Below are 18,497 nucleotides of genomic sequence, written 5' to 3' on the forward strand. Positions count from 1 at the left end.
ACTTCAGTCTTTCTCCATTGATAAGAATGTTGTTTATTGGCTAGTGGTGAGGATTTTTGTTTTCTTTACATTGAGATGCAATCCATACTGAAGGCTGTGCTCTTTGATCTTCATCAGTAACTATTTTAAGTCCTTTTCACTTTCAGCAAGCAAGGTTGTATCATCTGCATATCACAGGTTGTTAATTGGAGTCTTGCTCCAATCCTGATGCCACATTTTTCTTCATATAACCCAGATTCTCGTATTATTTGCTAAGCATACAGGCTGAATAAGTATGGTGAAAGAATACAACCCTGTCGCACACCTTTCTTAATTTGAACCATTCAGTGGTCGCATGTTCTGTTTGAACAACTGCCTTTTGGTCCATGTACAGATTGTATGGACTGTTTTTGTTGTTGTTATGTGCTGTGGAGTCAGTTCTGACTCATAGCGACCCTGCATAGGGTTTCCGAGGCTGTAAATCTTTATGGGAGCAGATAGCCTCATCTTTCTCCCACGGAACAGCTGGTAGTTTTGAACTGCTGACGGTGAGATTAGCAGCCCGATTTGTAACTACTACGCTACCAGAGCTTATTGAACAGACTGCAATGTCCAAAATGGCCTCTTCACTTACACGTCTATTGATTTGATGCTTTTCACATAGACTTTCCTCTATGTGGCGTATCCTTCTCTAGGGCCTCTCCGTGCAACTTCTCTTGGTAGCTGGCTCCCAAGAGACAAAAAGTGGAAGTGGTCAGGCTTTCTTTGGGTTGGAACTGCTTCATTGTATTGCTTAGAAAATGAGGAGGCTATTATAAGTTCTAAGAGTTGTTTCTTGTTCTCTGATTATTCTTGTTTTATACATGTAATATGTTCTTAAATATTTTCATTAGCTATTTTGATGTTCTTTAGTCCCCCTCACTCCTATATCTGTTTTTTTAATATAAATTTTTCCTTAGTTTATCTTAATTGTGTTTTTCTTTAAGAAAATTCTCAAATAACTATTTTTCGTTGCTCATTTGCAATTAAATATATACTTGTGTGAGTGTTTGTGTGTATTTTTCCACCTTTATGATTCATTCATATGTGATTGAGATGTTTACTGAAAAGGTTGGGAATTCTCAACCCCTACGGACTCCTGGTGTTGCACTGTAGGATAAGAACTAAACTGTAAGGTCGGTTTGAACCACAGTGTTGGCAGTTCAAACCCATCAGCTGCGCTTCAGAAACCCTATACAGGGTCACTATGAATCAGAACCAACTCAGCAACATTTAACAATAACAGTAGTATCTACAAAGCTTATAGCTCTAGGTGCCCTTCCCCACTGATTACCCTTCCTCTACTTACTGTGGGACCCCTGGTGTGTTGCTGTAGGATAAACACTAGACTGCTAATTGCAGGGTTGGCAGTTCAAATCCACCAGCCTCTCCTTGGAAACCCTCCCCTGTACAGGGTCAGTATCAGTTGGATCCTCTTTGACAGCACTTAACAACAACAGTGTGTGACTGAGTTCTCTTTTCTTACGGTGCCCCTTCTGCTTTTTTTTTTTTTTTAATTGTGTTATATAATGTTTGTTTTTAACTGAAATATTAATGGAATCCCAGGAAAGAGAGAAAATAGGAGATGTATATGAGAGAACTTCAAAACGTTAGTGGAAAATGGAAAAAAACAGAATAGTTTTTCACAGACTTTTTGAAATCTGCTCTCCCCACCCCCAGTATATTTTGTGCTCAGTTTTCTCTCTCTAGAGTACCTGAAACTTGTTTGACATAGTATCTGTAGAACTATGTTCTTGCTTTCTCTTTTCACAGGTTCTCTTTTCTGCCCTCTGAAATATGAAGGGGCTTAAAAGTTCCTGGAAAAATTCCATTATCTTTTCATTTTTCCAGGAGCTTTTGTAAAGATGCCTCTTTTTTCACTGGATACCAGCTTTCTATTTTTCCTTCCAGAAAGGATTTGCGGGGATGTGGATGGAATGTTCCTTGAATACTCATTGTTGGTTTTTATCATTCATTCAACAAATATGTGTGACTATTCTGGTGTGGTGGTGCTGTGGGATCACTACTGGACTGTGAACCACATGGTTGGCAGTTCAAACTCACCAGCTGCTCCTTGGAAACCCTATACAGGGTCTCTGTGCAGTGGCACTTACTAACAATTCTGTGTAAAGTACTTAAGAGCTGAGGGTCCGTAGGTGAACAAACACAGCGGTAACTCTTGTCTTGATGGAGCTAGGGAGAGAATTCAAAGTTAGGAGATTGAACTGTTGCTTTTTAGAATCATCTCTTTTCTCTCTGGTTCTGACGGCCACATAAGAGCTCATCAAAGGCAGGCCTCTCCTGTATATAAGAGAGTGGCCTTTGCCAGCTGTAATTGTAGTTGGGACAAATACAACAGAGTGTAGGGCATTGCTCCAACAGTCTTCTGGCAGCTCTGGTCTGTTTTAGTTCTCCATCTCATTGTCTTGTAATTCAATTGGAAAAACCATTCTACTAACTTATAACTTAACCAGTGATACCCTCTGCATTAGTTGAATTGAGTTGTGGTTTTCTCAAAATCAGCATAGTGATTCCATCTGTGTTAATGTCTTCTAAAATGTTCATTGACAATTATCCTTCTTGTTTTTATTTTTCCCCCAGTGCTGTGAAGGACTTATAATTTCTTATAAAATTTTTTGGCCATTTCTGTGGTGTTTTGGAAATAAGACTACATCATGAACTGAAAATCATCTTAAGGTTTTGCAATGCTAATGTGTTTTCGGATCTCAGTGTTCACATTTGTAAAATAAAGGACTTAGACTGAATCAATGGTCACAGAGCTTATTGCGAGTCAGAATCACCCAGAGAGCTTTTAAAAACATTCTCAGGAGTAGTAGGCTTTGAAATGAGCATTTATAAAATGTTGTGTCCGTCATTGATACTCCCAGACTGGTGTTTGGGAGTTTAGTGGTCTTTTTTTTTTTATTTTTTTTTATTTTTAATGTCATATTTTGGAATGCACGGTTGAGGGAAATGAAAGGATAAACCACAACATTTTGGGAATTTGTGTACTTTCCTCATTCAGTTTCTAGGAGATAAATAACAAATGTTTCAAGAGATGCAGATTTAAAACAAATACAAGTATATTCTGCATGGACATGTGTCTTCCCCAACCCCACTCCCACACAGAATTCTCCAACTCCCTAATCCAGAACAGTTACCAGTTACACCCTTTGAGATAATGACTTCTTTTTGTTTTGTTTTGTTTTTTGTTTTTAATTAATGATGCTATGAGATGATCTAAGAATAGATTCCTAAATACTGCCAAGATCTTTTGATCTAATGTCATCTCTGTATCTTAGTTTCTTGACCTCTTAGGTATTCTGTCCTATCCTAAGCCCAGTTTTTAGTTAAAAATGTAACTAAGTATTGCACTCTGGAGAATAACACTGTAGCCCAGGGGACTTGTTTTTCTAAACTCTGCCAAAAGTAGATATGAAAGCTCCTACTAAAATCCTGTAAGATTCATTTGAAATGTAAAGTTATAGAGAAATATTCTGTAGTATATGCATATTTGTTCATTTTTTTTAAATTGGCATTTTAGTGATGTGTGGTGATCATTTATAGTAATCAGTTTTGTGAAGAGGTTCACAAATGTATTATTTCTTTATAGCACATTTGACCTTTAAAAACATAAGATAGTTTAATTTATGGAAGGATTCAGGCTTTTCTGGGTTTAAAAGATAAATATTTTAAGGAATTGATGGATTTGGTATTGATTTGAAACTTAAAGAAGCCATTGATCTTACTCAAATAGTTATATGTATAAAAATGTTTTCTTATTGTATTTTAAATTGCATTGAGTGATTACTGATGTTTATTTCTAAAACATTGATTAATTGAATTGTTCATAGTTATGTTTCTATTTGTCAAATCAGAGCTAGACTTAAAAAACAAACTCATTAACTTTCTTAAGCTCTTTGTTCTTGGAACTACAGTGACAGATAACTGAGAAAGTGCTCTGATGAACTTGGCGTGTGCTTAACTTGTTCTGTATAGCCCTGGCAAATTCTTTCTTCATTTCAGAATGGGACAACAGAGGAAGTGACTTCAGATGAAGAAGAGGAGGAAGAGATGGGTGAAGTAGGTATTTTATTTAAGAATAACATTTTATAGTGTCTTCATTTTTTAACTTTATGGTAATCCTCTAGTCTTTTTTGATAAAGTGTCAATGTAGAATAATGAAAACAAATTTGTATTTAGAATTGAATATAATTTCTAAAATCTGGCTTTACTTCTAACTAATGGCATCTCCTTAAACTAATAGCTTATTGGAAGGTCTTGGATTTGAGTAACTGCAGAGTAAGAGCTCTTAACATTTTTGGCACTAAAAATTAGATCTGTATTTACTAATTATACTTACTTTGTGTTTGGAGTCCTGGTTGTGGCGCTGCAGGATAACTCGTTGCACCACAAGGTCTGTTTGAACTGCAGTGTTGGCGCTTCAAACTCACCAGCCACTCCTCAGAAACCTGTACACGGTTGCTATGAGTCGGAACTGACTGGATGACACTTAGCAACAGAACAGCAACAAATCTGTATTTGGTTATTTTTTTAAAAAAGAATTCAAGAACATTTCAGGGACCACTTAAGCAAATAAATGTATGCCTTATGCCAGTTTATGATAGAGCTTTAATTTTATTATTTCTGCACATTACGTATGGACATGTTATTTATATGGACCAATTATTTATGAAAAAAATACAGTACTCATCAAAAGTAATGAAACTACCTCTTATTTAAAAATCATCTAAGAGTGTGGTAGTAGAGATGTGCTGTGGAGTCGCTTCTGACTCATAGCAACCCTGTACAGGGTTTCTGAGGCTGTAAAGCAGAAAGCCTCATTTTTCTCCTACGTAATAGCTGACAGTGTCGAACTGCTGACCTTAGGGTTGACAGCCTGCTGATACATAACTACTACACTACCAGAGCTCCTTCATATAAGAGTGTAGGAGAGCAAATTTCAAAGCTACTCAGCTCAGGCCAGTTATTTGCCTGGGATTGATGTAAATTTAGAGATCCATGAAGTTTGAAGATTTGCGTTTAAATTGATATTTCAGAATGGAATTCCGTGTCTCTGCATTGACCAGATAAAGTATATGTGGTCTTAGTTTCAACATTTTTTTCTGTTTTGTATCTTAGCGTTAATTCAGATTACTTCCCTATTTTCTCGATTTGGAATTTTCTTAATATAAAATATGCTTTTCAAAATACCTCAGTACTAAAGAAGTCATTGCGGGTTTTGTTTTGGGAGTCTAATATTAGGTGTAAGATCATTCTTGTTGTTGTTGTTAAGTGCCGTGGAGTCGGTTCTGACTCATAGCGACCCTGCACAGGGTTTCCTAGGCTGTAAATCTTTACGGGAGCAGAAAGCCTCATCTTTCTCCCACGGAACCGCTGGTAGTTTTGAACTGCTGACCTTGTGGTTCACAGCCCAATTCGTAACCACTACGCTACCAGAGCTCCTTAAGATCATTCTTACTTAATTAGAATGGTTTTGGGGTAGAGAGAATTTGCTTTTAATGTTTTCATGGAATTGGACTTAAGTGGAATAAACTCTGCATGAAAACATTTAATTTAAGACCTTTCTGTGGGTCCACTCTGCTACAAAGTGGACATTGTACTTGTCCTCAAGGAATGTATGTACCTTAAATCTTTTTTTTTCCCCCCATCACAGGATGATAAAAAAGGGGGCAGCAACATTTTGGGGAATATAGATTTTGGAGAATGCCAGGTTTGGGTAGTTAAAAGCTATTCTAGGCTACTAAATCAGTATGGTGGGAAAAGTCTAGAACAACCATTTGTGTGGGTGCAGCGTTTGCTGTCCTTTTGGGACAGGAAGGTTTCAGGGTTGGCTAGAAAAGCAAGTGGTTAAGTCTTGATTTAGAGACAAACATGTGCATTTATTACTGATAAGAAGGCCATAATCAGAAAAGAGTGTGCTGAGAATAATGTTTTAGAAAGATGCTAATGATGAATTCTGTGTCGGACTTCCTGATTAATAGTAGAATGGATGAATGTGACTGAGGTTGAAGGTGTTACCATCATGTGCCATGGAGTTGGTCCCGACTCATAACGAACCCTGTTATACATGGCTTTTGAGGCTACAAATCTTTATGGGAGCAGAAATCCTCGCCTTTCTCCTGCAGAACCACTGGTAGTTTTGAACTGACGACTCGTAACCACTACACTATCAGACCTCCTTAGGTTGGAGGTGTAGAGAAGGAAATACATATACTAATGGCATTTGGGAGAGCTCTGGAGGGAGCAAGTATGGAATGGAAGATAGAACTTGAAATGAGCGTCGGACTGAGTGGGGAGGTCTGGGAAGTCTGGAGTCATGGGCAGAAAGAAATGTAATAGAGTTTCAAGAGAGAATTTTTTAAGTAAAAGTGTACTGAATCTGAGTAGAAAGTGGTCATTGACCTGCTCTACAACTCACAGTGAAGGTGTTGGCTTAAATAGTAGAGGTTGTTAAGTGTTGTAGAGGGTTTCTCAGGAACAGCTGGTGGGTAGAAAGTACAAACTCCTTTAGAGATTTTGGCAATTGATGTAAAGAGAAAGAAGATTATTGAAGAAGATTGATTTCTTTTAAAATCTACAAAGATTTGTGTGTGTTTAAGAGCAGGTGATACGGGAAAGGATGTTGCAGAATGATGTGATGATTAAAAAGGTCAGTCTATAGATATTACTCAGAATCTTTTTTTCCTAATTACAAAGTTAATAGGTGTTCATTATAGAAAACTTGGCAAATATGGAAGAATGCTAAAAATAAATGTCTCCAGAGATAACAGCTATTAACATATCAGTATAATTCATTTTCTGTGCTTATTTTGACATACTTGAAATTCAGTTTTATGTTTTGTTGTTTTATTTCAAAGTTTTATTGATGCTTATGATAATGTGATATTTAATGACTGCCTATTATTAAATGGTATGGCACTGTAGGATAAGCACTGAACTGTTAACTGCAAGGTCGGTAGCTCAGACCTGTACAAGGTCACTATGAGTTGGAACTGACTCAACAACATGTCACAACAGCAGAAACTGTATTCCTTGGGATTGATTTTGCTGTTTTTGAACATGGCAGGTTTTGTATTTGTTTTTACAATTATCAAGTTGAAATGGATTATCAGTATACCTAAATCCACCACTCATCTGCCAGTTTGTCATACTGTGATGGCTTGTGTGTTGCTGTGATTCTAGAAACTATTCCATCGGTATTTTAAATAACAGCAGGGTCACTCAGGATGGACGAGTTTCAGCTGAGCTTCCAGACTAAGACTAGGAATAAAGCGAGGCAAACTATTTCTGAATGTCTAGCCTAGCCACTGAAAAGCTTATGAATAGCAGTAAACTTTGCTGTGCCAGAACAATAACAGTGCCAGAAGATGAAATCATTATGAATAATAGCTCAGAATATTGCCAGTTGTACTGCCAGAAGATGAGCCCCTCAGGTTGGAAGACACTCAAAATATGACTGGAGAAGAGCTGCCTCCTCAAAGTAGAGTTGACTGTGATGACACGAATAGAGTAAAGTTTTTGTAACCTTCATTTGCTGATGGAGCCCATCTGAAAATGAGGATAAACAGCTGCAAATATCATTAATAATAGGAACATGGAATATACAAAGTATGAATCTAGGAATTGAAAGTTGTCAAAAATGAAATGGAACACAAAGACAGATTTACTAGACAATGAGCGGAAATGGACTGGTATTGGCTATTTGAATCTGGCAATCATATGGTTTACTTTGTTGGGAATGACAAATTCAAGAGGAATGGTATAGCGTTCATCATCAAACAGAACATTTCAAAATCTGTCTTGAAATACAATACTGTCTGTGATAGGATAATATCCGTATGCCTACAAGGAAGACTAGTTAATAGCACTATTATTCAAATTTGTTCACCACTAAACATTAATGATGGTGAAATTGAAGAATTCTGCCAACTTTCTCAGTCTGGAATTGATCAAACATGCAATCAAGATATATTAGTAATTATTGATGATTGGAATACAAAGATTGAAACAAAGAGGAAGGATCAGTAGTTGGAAAATGTGCCACTGATGATAGAAATGATGCTGGAGATTTCATGATAGAATTTTGCACACCAGTGACTTATTCATTGCAAACACCTTTTTCAACAACATAAAAGGTGACTATATACACGGTCCTCACCTGGAATACACAGAGATCAAATTACCTACATTTATGAGAATTAATTGAGTCCTGATGTGGTGGTGTGGGTTGATGTGCCAGACTGCAAAGTCACTTGAACTGCAGTGTTGGTGGTTCAAGCTCACCAGCTATTCCTCGGAAACCCTATACAGGGTCACTGTGGGTTGGAACCGACTCAGTGGCATGTAATAACAACAATGGGAAAATTATTGAATGCAGAAAGCATCAAAAGATGAGGGAAAGAGTATACACAGATCACTGTGCGAAAAAGAAATGGTTCATGTTCAACCATTTCAAGAGGTCGCACATGATCAAGAGCCGATGGTACTGAAGAAAGAAGTCCAAGCTGCACTCATGGTATTGGTGAAAAACAAGGTTACAGAAACAGACTACAAATTGAACTCTTTCAACAAACTGATGCAGCACTGGAGACACTCACTCATCTATGCCATGAAACATGGAAGACAGCTATCTGGTCAATTGATTGGAAGAGGTTCGTATTTGTGCCCATTCCAAAGAAAGGTGACCCAATGGAATGCAGAAATCATCAAACAATGTCATTAATATTATATGCATGTAAATTTTGCTGAAGATAATTTAAAAGTGGCTACAACAGTATAGCTACAGGGAACTGCCAGAAGCTCACACTGGATTCAGAAGAGAACATGGAACGAGGAATATCATTGCTGACATCGGATGGATCTTGGTTGAAAACAGAGAATACCACAAAGATGTTTACTTGTACTTTATTGACTATGCAAAGACTGTGTTGGATCATGGCAAGCTGTGGCTAACATTGTGAAGAATGAATATTCCCAAACATTTGGTTGTTGTCTTCAGGAGGGACCTGTACTTAGATCAAGAGGCACCCACTGGAACAAAACAAAGGGTACTGAATGGTTTAAAATTAGTAAAGATGTGCACCAGGGCTGTGTATTCTTTTGCTATACTTAGTCTGTATGATAAGCATATAATCCAAGAAACTGGATTATATGAAGCAGAATGTGACATCAGGATTGGAGGAAGACTCATTAACAACCTGCAATATGTAGATAATACAACCTTGCTTGCTGAAAGCAAAGGACTTAAAATGTTTGATGATGAAGATTGCACATCAGTGTAAAGAAAACAAAATACCTCACAATTGGACCAGAAATAACATAAATGGAGAAAGATTGAAGTTGTCAAAGATTTTATTTTGCTTGGATCTACAATAACACTCATGAAAGCAGCAATCAAGAAATCAGATGACGCTGTATTAGGCAGATCTGCAGAAGACCTTTGTTATGTTCAAGAGCAAAAGATGTCAGTTTGAGAACCAGGGTGTACCTTACCCAGACAGTGGTGTTTCCAATAACTTCATGGTTATTGAGGTTCCCTGAATGGGAAAGTTGGACAATAAAAAGGAAGACTGTAGAAGAATCTATGCATTTGAGTTACAGTGTTGGAGAAGAATACTGAAGGTTTTGTGGCCTGCCAGAAGAACAACCAAATCTGTGTTGAAAGATGTACAGCCAGAATGCTCTGTAGAAGCAAGGATAGGGGAATTTTTGTTTCTCATATTCAGGGCATATTATCAGGAGGTGCCAGGTCCTGGAGGACACTATGCTTAGGAAATTGGAGGACCAAACAAAAGAGAAAGATTCCCCCAAAGAAATGGATTGACACAATGGCAGAAGCAATGGGCTCAAGTACAACAATTGTTAGGATGGCACAAGAAAGACAGCAGTGCTTTGTTCTGTTGTGCATAGAGTCACCATGAATCAGAGCCAACTCTATGGCACCTAACAGCAACCGCTAACATAACTAAATCTTTGCCTATATATATTTTTACTGTAGTTTGAGGAGAAGTTTACAGAGTATATTTGTTTTCCATTTAACAGGTTTTTTTTAAGGCAAAAAACAGCATAATAGATAAAGATGGACATTATGTCATGATTAAAGGGACAATTGAGCAAGATGAAATAACCATAATAAATATCTATGCTCCCAATGAAAGAGCTCCAAAATATATCAAATAAACTCTAATAGATTTGAAAAAAGAAACAGATGAATCTACAATAATAGTGGGTGATTTTAATACACTGCTTTCAAAAATGGATAGAACAACCAGAAAGAAACTTGACAAAGACACAGTCAGCCAACTGGACCTCATAGATGTGTACAGAGCATTCAACCCAACAACTGCACAATAGACATTCTTTTCCAGTGCACATGGAACATTCTCCAGAATAGACCATGTTTTAGACCACAAAACAAATCTCCATAAATTTACAGATATCAAAATACTACAAAGCATCTTCTTAGACCACAATGCTATCAAATAGAAATCAACAATAGGAAGACCAAGGAAATAAAGTCAAATACCTGGAAGCTGAATAACACCCTTCTGAAAAGTGACTGGGGGTAGTAAAAGAAATTAAACGTGAATTCACAAAGTTTCTAGAAATAAATGAGAATGAAAACGCAACATACCAAAATCCATGGGACACGGCAAAAGCAGTGCTGAGAGGACAATTTATTGCAATAAACACACACATCCAAAAAGAAGAAAGAACCAAAATTAACACATTAACACAGCATCTACAACACTTAGAAACAGACCAACAGAGGGAACCCACAGCCACCAAAAGAAAAGAAATAATAAAGATTAGAGCAGAAATAAATGAGATAGAAAAAAAAAAGAAACAATCAACAGACAAGAACCTGGTTCTTTGAAAGGATTAACAAAATTGACAGACCATTGGCAAACCTAACAAAAGAAAAGAGGGAGAAGACACAAATAACACGCATTAGAAACCACATGGGCGATGTCACAACAGAACCAAAGGAAATCAAAAGGATAATAACAGAATACTATGAAGAGTTGTACTCCATTTAATAGTTTTTGTGAGGGGTTCAAAAAGTTTGTGGAAAAATAGAATTAAAAGATAATAGAATTCTGGTGGCAGTCTCTTCAATGTAACACCATTCTTCCTACTTTCCCTCAATCAGTTCCTCATTCATTTCCCATTGTCCTTCATTCCTGCCCCTTTCTGCTCTCTGAGCTTTGTTTTGGGCAAATACTGCTCTTTTGGTCTCCTATGGTTGGTTTGAGAAACATATCCCTTATAAGTGTGATTGTTCATTTTATAGACTTAGCTATTGTTTGGCTGAAAGGTAATATCCCGGGAGGCAGGTTTAGTTACAGGTTTGAAGGGTGTCTGAGGTCTTGTAGTCTTAGTGGCTCTGCCAGTGTATCAGACCAGAATGTCAAATCTTTTTTTATGCTTTAAATCTTATTCTGCATTTTTTACCCTTTCCATTTTGTCCAGGAATTTCTGTTCTGATCCAGATAGAGAGAGTGGTCAGTAGTAGTAGCCAGGCTCCTTCCAGTTCTGGTCTTCAGCTAGTGGAGACTGGTTCTTGTGTTTCTGATTTTCTTCATTCTTCTTTGCTCCAGATTGCAGGAGACCAATAGTTTTATCTTATATGGCTGCAAGCCAGATTCCAAGAACACAGTCCTTGTGGACTATGTTAAGCCACTTTACCTAGGTGTCCCTGAAATTATGGTCATAAGTCCCCAAGGGCAGTAACTAAGTCCCTCAAGTTATTTTAAGTGTGTCTACATTTTAGACTAGTTTCTAAGAATTGGGTCAAGATACTAGAACAAAGTATCAACAGTTAAGCCTCCTGATAACTGCCCCCCCCAAAAAAAAACAACAACCCCAAAACCAACCAAACAAACAAAAACAAAACGCCAGACTTTCTGCCATTGAGTTAATTATGACTCATGGCTTCACCCTATAGGACAGAGTTGTTGTTAGTGCCGTCGAGTCAATTCCAACCCATAGCGACCCTGTATAGGGTTTCTGAGGAGCAGCTGGTGAGCTTGAACTGCCACCTTGCAGTTCAAACGGCTTTTCAGTCTGGTTAATACCCACAGCGCCACGCCAGGACTCCATAGGACAGAGTAGAACTCCCAAAGAATTTCCTAGGAGGCTGTACTCTTTATGGAAGCAGACTGCCTCATCTTTCTGCTACTGAGTGGCTTAGCGCTAAGCACGTACTCCCTGTACCACCAAGACTCTTGTTGCCTGCTGCTACATTGTTTCAGAAACTTCTCTTAATAGAAAATTTAAATGATTTACCTGCGAATAGCGCTGCCTTTGTTAAGTTACTAAATAGGCTTTACTCAGATTTTAGTTGTCAAACAAAGTTTAAGGTATGAAAGAGGAAACCTTTAGAATTGACTAGGGAAGCTTTTTTCTGCTCCCCATAGAACAGATGCATTCTCTCTTTTCTGTTCCCCATTGAATCAAGAATAATTTAACTTTTGGCCTAACAAATTGAAAAAAAAAAAATGGCTTAACTAAACTAAAAAAAAATTTTTAACTTACTGTAGGATATAGAAGACTTGGATCACTATGAGATGAAGGAAGAAGAGCCTATTAGTGGAAAAAGGTCAGAAGATGAAGGAATTGAAAAAGAAAATTTGGCAGTATTAGAAAAAATTAGGAAGACTCAGAGGCAAGACCATCTAAATGTAAGTATGTAAAGTGTATGTACAGGTAATCATGTAAATCTGGAGCAGTTCATTAAGATATGGATCTCAGCTCCCCTCCTCCATCCATGCCTTGGTTGTGGGTTTTCTTGCCCTAGTTTCCCTTCCCCATCTATTCATAGACACTTTCTACCCTGTTCACCTAATCTTCCAAACCTGGAAGTACCTGCTATTCCCTATATAGATAACCCTTTCAATCCTGTTTATATGTGTTTTTTCTGGTTACCTTCATTTCAGGGTATCTCTGTATTTAAATTTCAAACCCTCCTATAAGGTACAATTCAAATTCTTTCTCTTTTATAAAGCTGACTTCTGAGTTGTTCTGCTTTTACCAAACCAAATGTAGTTTTGCTTCCTGAATTTCCTAAGGCTTTTGCTTCATTTTAACGTGATACATCTTTTATTCAAAGCAGCACCAAGATCAAAATGCTCTGCCATTGTGTTGATTCTGAGTCACAGTGATACTATATATTTTTAGACTGAATGTTTACAGGAGCAGATAGCCCTATCTTTCTCCTGTGAAATGGCTGGTGGATTTAAACTGCTGACCTTACTTAGCAGTTCAGTGCCTACCCACAGTGCCACCAGAGTGTCTTCAAAATCATTACAGGGGAGTGAAATGAACACTGGGTTTGGTGACAAACATACTTCTGTGACTTTGATTTACTCAAGTCTAAAATGTAGTCAACATAGGCGGGCCTGATTCAAGGAAACGCGGATAGGTCTCCTGTGATGCAAGGGTGAATAATTGTTACCAGGGACTGATTCTGAGGGTTGTAAATGTAAAAGTGGGCATTTTGTGGCAAGGAGGGGAGTGATTGACTTTGCAGGCTGGGAGCAGAGGTCCCTGGAACCATAAAGGGAGAAGAGCGGAGAGCGGAACCCAGCCCAGAGAGGCAGCAATCCCCGAGATGGAGGCAGAGATGATGACGTGGAGAGATGGAGCAGCTGGGAACTCAGGACCCAGGGAGGAAGAAGGGCTGTGTGCTGATGACCAGGGGTGGGGGCGGTGGGAAGGGGAAGCAGGCTTATAGGATGTATCCTTTCGTTGATTGGTGATGCGTAGAGGAGATTGTAACCGTGGCAATGAAACAATATACGATAAGATGAATATAAAACTAATGTTCTCCCATGTAAACTGTCACATAATTCACAATAAAACTTTAAAAGTAAATAAATACATAAAAGGTAGACAACACATACCTTTTGAATTGCCAGAGTAGTTGAATATCAGATGACCGTCTGGTCAACACTCACTATTCCTGCCTTGTATTGTAGTTATTTATTAACCCCATGAAACATGAGGACCAAGTTCCTTGTCTTGAGTACAGGTTCTCAAACACTGGGGAAGAATTCTTATGCAACTAGATGCCCAGTGTTATAAACGGGTAGATTACACAGTCTCCTTCCATCTTACTATGTTAATTTAAATTGGCAAATCTTTTTCTTTTAAAAGAAAATCATTTTAGCCTAGCTCACATCTTGATTGGAATCCTGGTGTGGTGCTGTATGATAAGAACTGGACTGCCAACCTGGGTGGCTTATTCAGACCCACCAACTGCTCCTTGGAAGCCCTAAACAGGGTTTCTATGAGTCAGAATGGACTCAGCAGCACTTAACAACAAAAACACATCCTGATTATTTTTAAAAGTTTGTGGCATCAGAATGAATGATACTTTGTGTTTTGTGATTGAGTTTGTTGATTTGAATGATAATGAAAACAGTTATAAATGCTTGAACAGTTTTTCATTCTAGGCGTTATGCTAAGTACTTAGACTTTATATACTTTCTCATTTAATCTTCTGTGTGAAATAGGTATTCTTTACATGTGAAAACCGGGGTTCAAATCAGGTAATGTGTTCAAAGTCTTTATAGCTAGGAAATATTTATAAATATTTTTTCCCCTCAAAGTATTGTGTAGCATATAAAATTTTTCGTTTTACATAGAGTTGCTGTTTGGTTTGTTTGATCTTACAATAAATAGGTTAGTTCCTTCTCAGTCCTCAGTATTCAGATGTTGGCATAGTTTCATTTCTGGAGAGATCCCAATGCTAAGTGACACCAGTTACATCCAGGCAAATAGGTTGTTTCTCAGGTTCTTAATATAGAAATGAGACCTTCAAACTGTCAGTAACACTTTAACTTACAGTCAAAATTTTCAGAACAGATTCATACTAAATTCTGTGTTGGTCTAGACTTTCTTTTTCCTCTTCCTCTCAAATAATGGATCAACCCATCTTGTCCCTAGATTTTTATTAATGTTAAAACTTCATTTAATTCCATTTAAATTTTTTAGCTTCTTAAAATGTTTAGTGGTGATTCAGTTTTACAATCTCATGTAAGCGTCTATCGCTGGTTCAAATGCCTTAAATGTTTAATTATTTGAGATCCTGATAAACAGAGAGTTTTATGTTTCAGGGTGCAGTGTCTGGGTCAGTGCAAGCTTCAGACAGACTTATGAAAGAGCTCAGGGACATATACAGATCCCAGAGTTACAAAGCAGGTAAGGACCTCTAGATATCTGCTGCCTTCGTTTTCTTATGCTCTTTTCTAGTGTCATATAATGTCATTTCTTATAAGTGGAGTGAATAGGATTGAAAATGTTGTATTAACATTGTAGGGATGTGAAACTCGAATTTAATGAAGTTACCGAAAGAATTTAGTGGGTTAAAATAGAATGAATTTACCTTTTATTGCCCTTTTTGTATACATTGTTTCATTTTTTATTTTATTCCAAATGGGGGATAATCCATATAATTTTTACCATCTGGGAAAAAACATAAGTAATATGTTTTCAAAGTAAATTATTATACAAAGACGATTGTGAATTTGATTATGATTGGCCACCCCTTTTGGAAAATAACATAATCAACTCTTAATATTTGCATGCTGTTGTATCTGCCTGACTCCTAGCAACCCTGGGGGGCAGGGCGGGGGTGTGAATCACAGACCTTGCAGTTAACCATCAAGTCAGTGTACCCTACTGCACCACAGAGATAATTGTATTGATATTTTATGGTAAACAGAAAAGTTGAACTTGTCAAGAATTTTATTTTACTTGGATCTACAATCAACACTCATGAAAACAGCAGTCAAGAAACCAAACAACATGTTGCATTGAGTAAATCTGCTACAAAAGACCTCATTATAATGTCAAAAATCAAAGATGTCACTTTGAGGATTAGGTGCTCCTGACCTAAGCCATGGTACTTCTTTTTATATCCCCCCTGCTTGATTTCATTGCTTTGTTGTTGTTGTTAAGTTGTGGTTTGGGTGAAAGTTTACAACACGTATTAATTTCCCATTTGTCTCAGTATATACACATTTTGTTTCATGAGTCATGGTATTTTCAGTCACCTCATATACATGAGAGAGTTGGACAAGGCGTAAGAAAGACCAAAGAAAAAATTACTTATGGCATTAGTGACAAATATTAAATGTGCCATTGACTGTTAGAAGAACTGCAAAACCCATACGGGAGCCGTATCTGACTTCTACTGGCTTCAAACTGGGAAAGAGAATGAAACTCAAAATCAGCGCAATTCCTATAAAGTGAAGGTCAGACCTGCCTCCACCCTACAACCTTCTTTACCCTATTCTGACACCAATCATCTCCGCTTCACATCTGGGTTCAGCAGTCCATTGCAGTGGCCACACAATTCATAGCAATACTCATGACTGTGGGTGTACTAGGGAAGTCAATGGTTTACAGTTCAGGAAAAAAAAATAACTCAGGATGCAACAGTTTTCCAATCAGGACACCTCTCTTCTGTGCCATTGTCTTGTGCCGGGTTTTCTAGAGACTCAAAATCAGTGAAACATGGTTGTGGTGGTGGTTAGGTGCCATGGAATTGGTTCCGACTCATAGCTACTCTGTTTCAGGTTTCCAAGGCTGTAAATCTTTAGGGGATCAGAAAGCCTCATCTTTCTCCCATGGAACCACTGGTAGTTTCTAACTGCTGACTGCGGGATTAGCAGCCCAATTCGTAACCACTATGCTACCAGAGCTCACTGTGAAACGTGTATATGTATATAAATAAAGACAGGTTTATTTCAAGGAAATGGCTTACAAATTTCAGTCCCAAGGCCCCAGGGGAAGAGAGAATCCCTTCTGTGTGTCCATTATGTTGGAAACAGGACATAGCATCCTTGAATTGATTGACTGTTCATAGCCATGCATCATAGAGTAAAGTATGCCTGTATTAGGTTTCATCAACATGGGAATAAGCACATCCCAACTGCTAAACCTCTGGAAATCTTGGCCTAGTTGAGTTGACACAGAACCCTAACCATTACAATCATAATGCAGGCACGCCTTACTCTTGTCTTTGGCCTCTCAGCCATGTGGGCTCCACAGCCTCTGCCCTATTGGGGAAGTGCTACCAAACTCCTTTAGTCATTCTGTAAATGTCCAAAGGGCACATTTTTCAGGCCAGCTTCCTGCTCATAGGCATACAGTTTTACTCCGTCCATGGGCCTGGATGCTGACAGCTGCTTCATGTTGCTGCTTTTCTAAGTAGGAATCTCACACTCTGCTCATGTTCTTTCTTCTTACTTAATGGTCTGGGTGGGATCGTCTGTTCCTGCTTCTGAGAATGGTTGCTTTTAAACCTAACTGGATGGCAAAACTAACCAATCCCAGCTTTAGAGTTCTGTACACTGTATTTGCATATTTCCACCCAGTCACTTGAAGAGCAAAAGCGTCAGTTTGAGGACTAAGGTGCACCTGACCCATGCCATGGTATTTTCAATAACCACATATGCATGCGAAAGTTGGACAGTGAATACGGAAGACCGTAGAATTGATGCATTTGAGTTATGGTGTTGGGAGGAGAATATAAGAAGTGCCACGGACTGCCAAAAGACCAAACAGATCTGTGTTAGAAGAAGTATAGCCAACAGTGCTCCTTGGAAGCCAGGATGGCCAGACTTTGTCTCTCATACTTAGAACATATTGTCAGGAGGGACCAGTCCCTGAAGAAGGATGTCATGTTTGGTAAAGTGTGGAAGGTCGGAGAAAAAGAGGAAGATCCCCAGCGTGATGGATTGGCACAGTGGCAGCAGCGTTGGGCTTAGGCGTAGCAACAATTGTGAGGTTGGCCCAGGTCTGGGCAGTGTTTTGTTCTGTTGTGCATAGGGTCGCTATGAGTTGGGTCTGACTCAGTGGCACCTAACAACCACAACAACAACCCTATCACTTGGTGGAAATTAAGACACTGGATAGAAAAGCCCTATCAAGTAAATTCTAGGTACCACACGAACAAACAATTCTGCGTTAGAAGAAATGAAGCCAGAATGCTTTTTAGAATGTTATTTCTGGGGAAGGTCATCATACTTGATAAAGCAGAGAGAGCCAAAAAGAGGAAGAGCCTTGCAGTGGCTACAACAAAAGGCTTAACTATAGTTCCAGTTGGGGTGACCCAGAACTAGGAAGTGTTCTGTGCTATTGTACATGGATAGGTTGCTATGAGTTGGATCTGACTTTGTGGCACCTAACAACAATAGTTAGAATATTTTGTTTAAAATAAAGGGCTTTTCTTTTTTACATTTCATAATTTGACTTAAGAATATTCTTTCTTACCCAGTAGGACCAGAATATTGTGACACCTCTCTAACTAAAGATAAAAACTTAAAACTCATGTTGTTACAGGGATTCTTACGGCACTACATAAAGCAAAGAGCCAAACTTTCATTTGTTTGAAAACTTAGCATGATGATCCACTCAAGAATTCTCAAGAATGATTAAATCTGCTT

The 18,497-nt window shown here is 38.1% G+C and overlaps 1 protein-coding gene across 2 annotated transcripts in view; it reads left to right on the forward strand.

The window, feature by feature from the left end:
* UBE2Q2 (ubiquitin-conjugating enzyme E2Q family member 2) overlaps window positions 1-18,497 on the forward strand; it is an 84,187-nt gene that overhangs the window by 34,859 nt on the left and 30,831 nt on the right. For both annotated transcript variants that reach the window (XM_006866452.1, XM_006866453.1), the window contains 3 exons: window positions 4,045-4,101; window positions 12,585-12,725; window positions 15,162-15,246. In XM_006866452.1, coding sequence (XP_006866514.1) covers window positions 4,045-4,101; window positions 12,585-12,725; window positions 15,162-15,246 — 283 coding nt within the window. The remainder of the gene's footprint in view (window positions 1-4,044; window positions 4,102-12,584; window positions 12,726-15,161; window positions 15,247-18,497) is intronic.

Source organism: Chrysochloris asiatica, unplaced genomic scaffold (genome assembly GCF_000296735.1).
Source record: "Chrysochloris asiatica unplaced genomic scaffold, ChrAsi1.0 scaffold00092, whole genome shotgun sequence".
Classification (NCBI taxonomy): Eukaryota; Metazoa; Chordata; class Mammalia; order Afrosoricida; family Chrysochloridae; genus Chrysochloris; species Chrysochloris asiatica.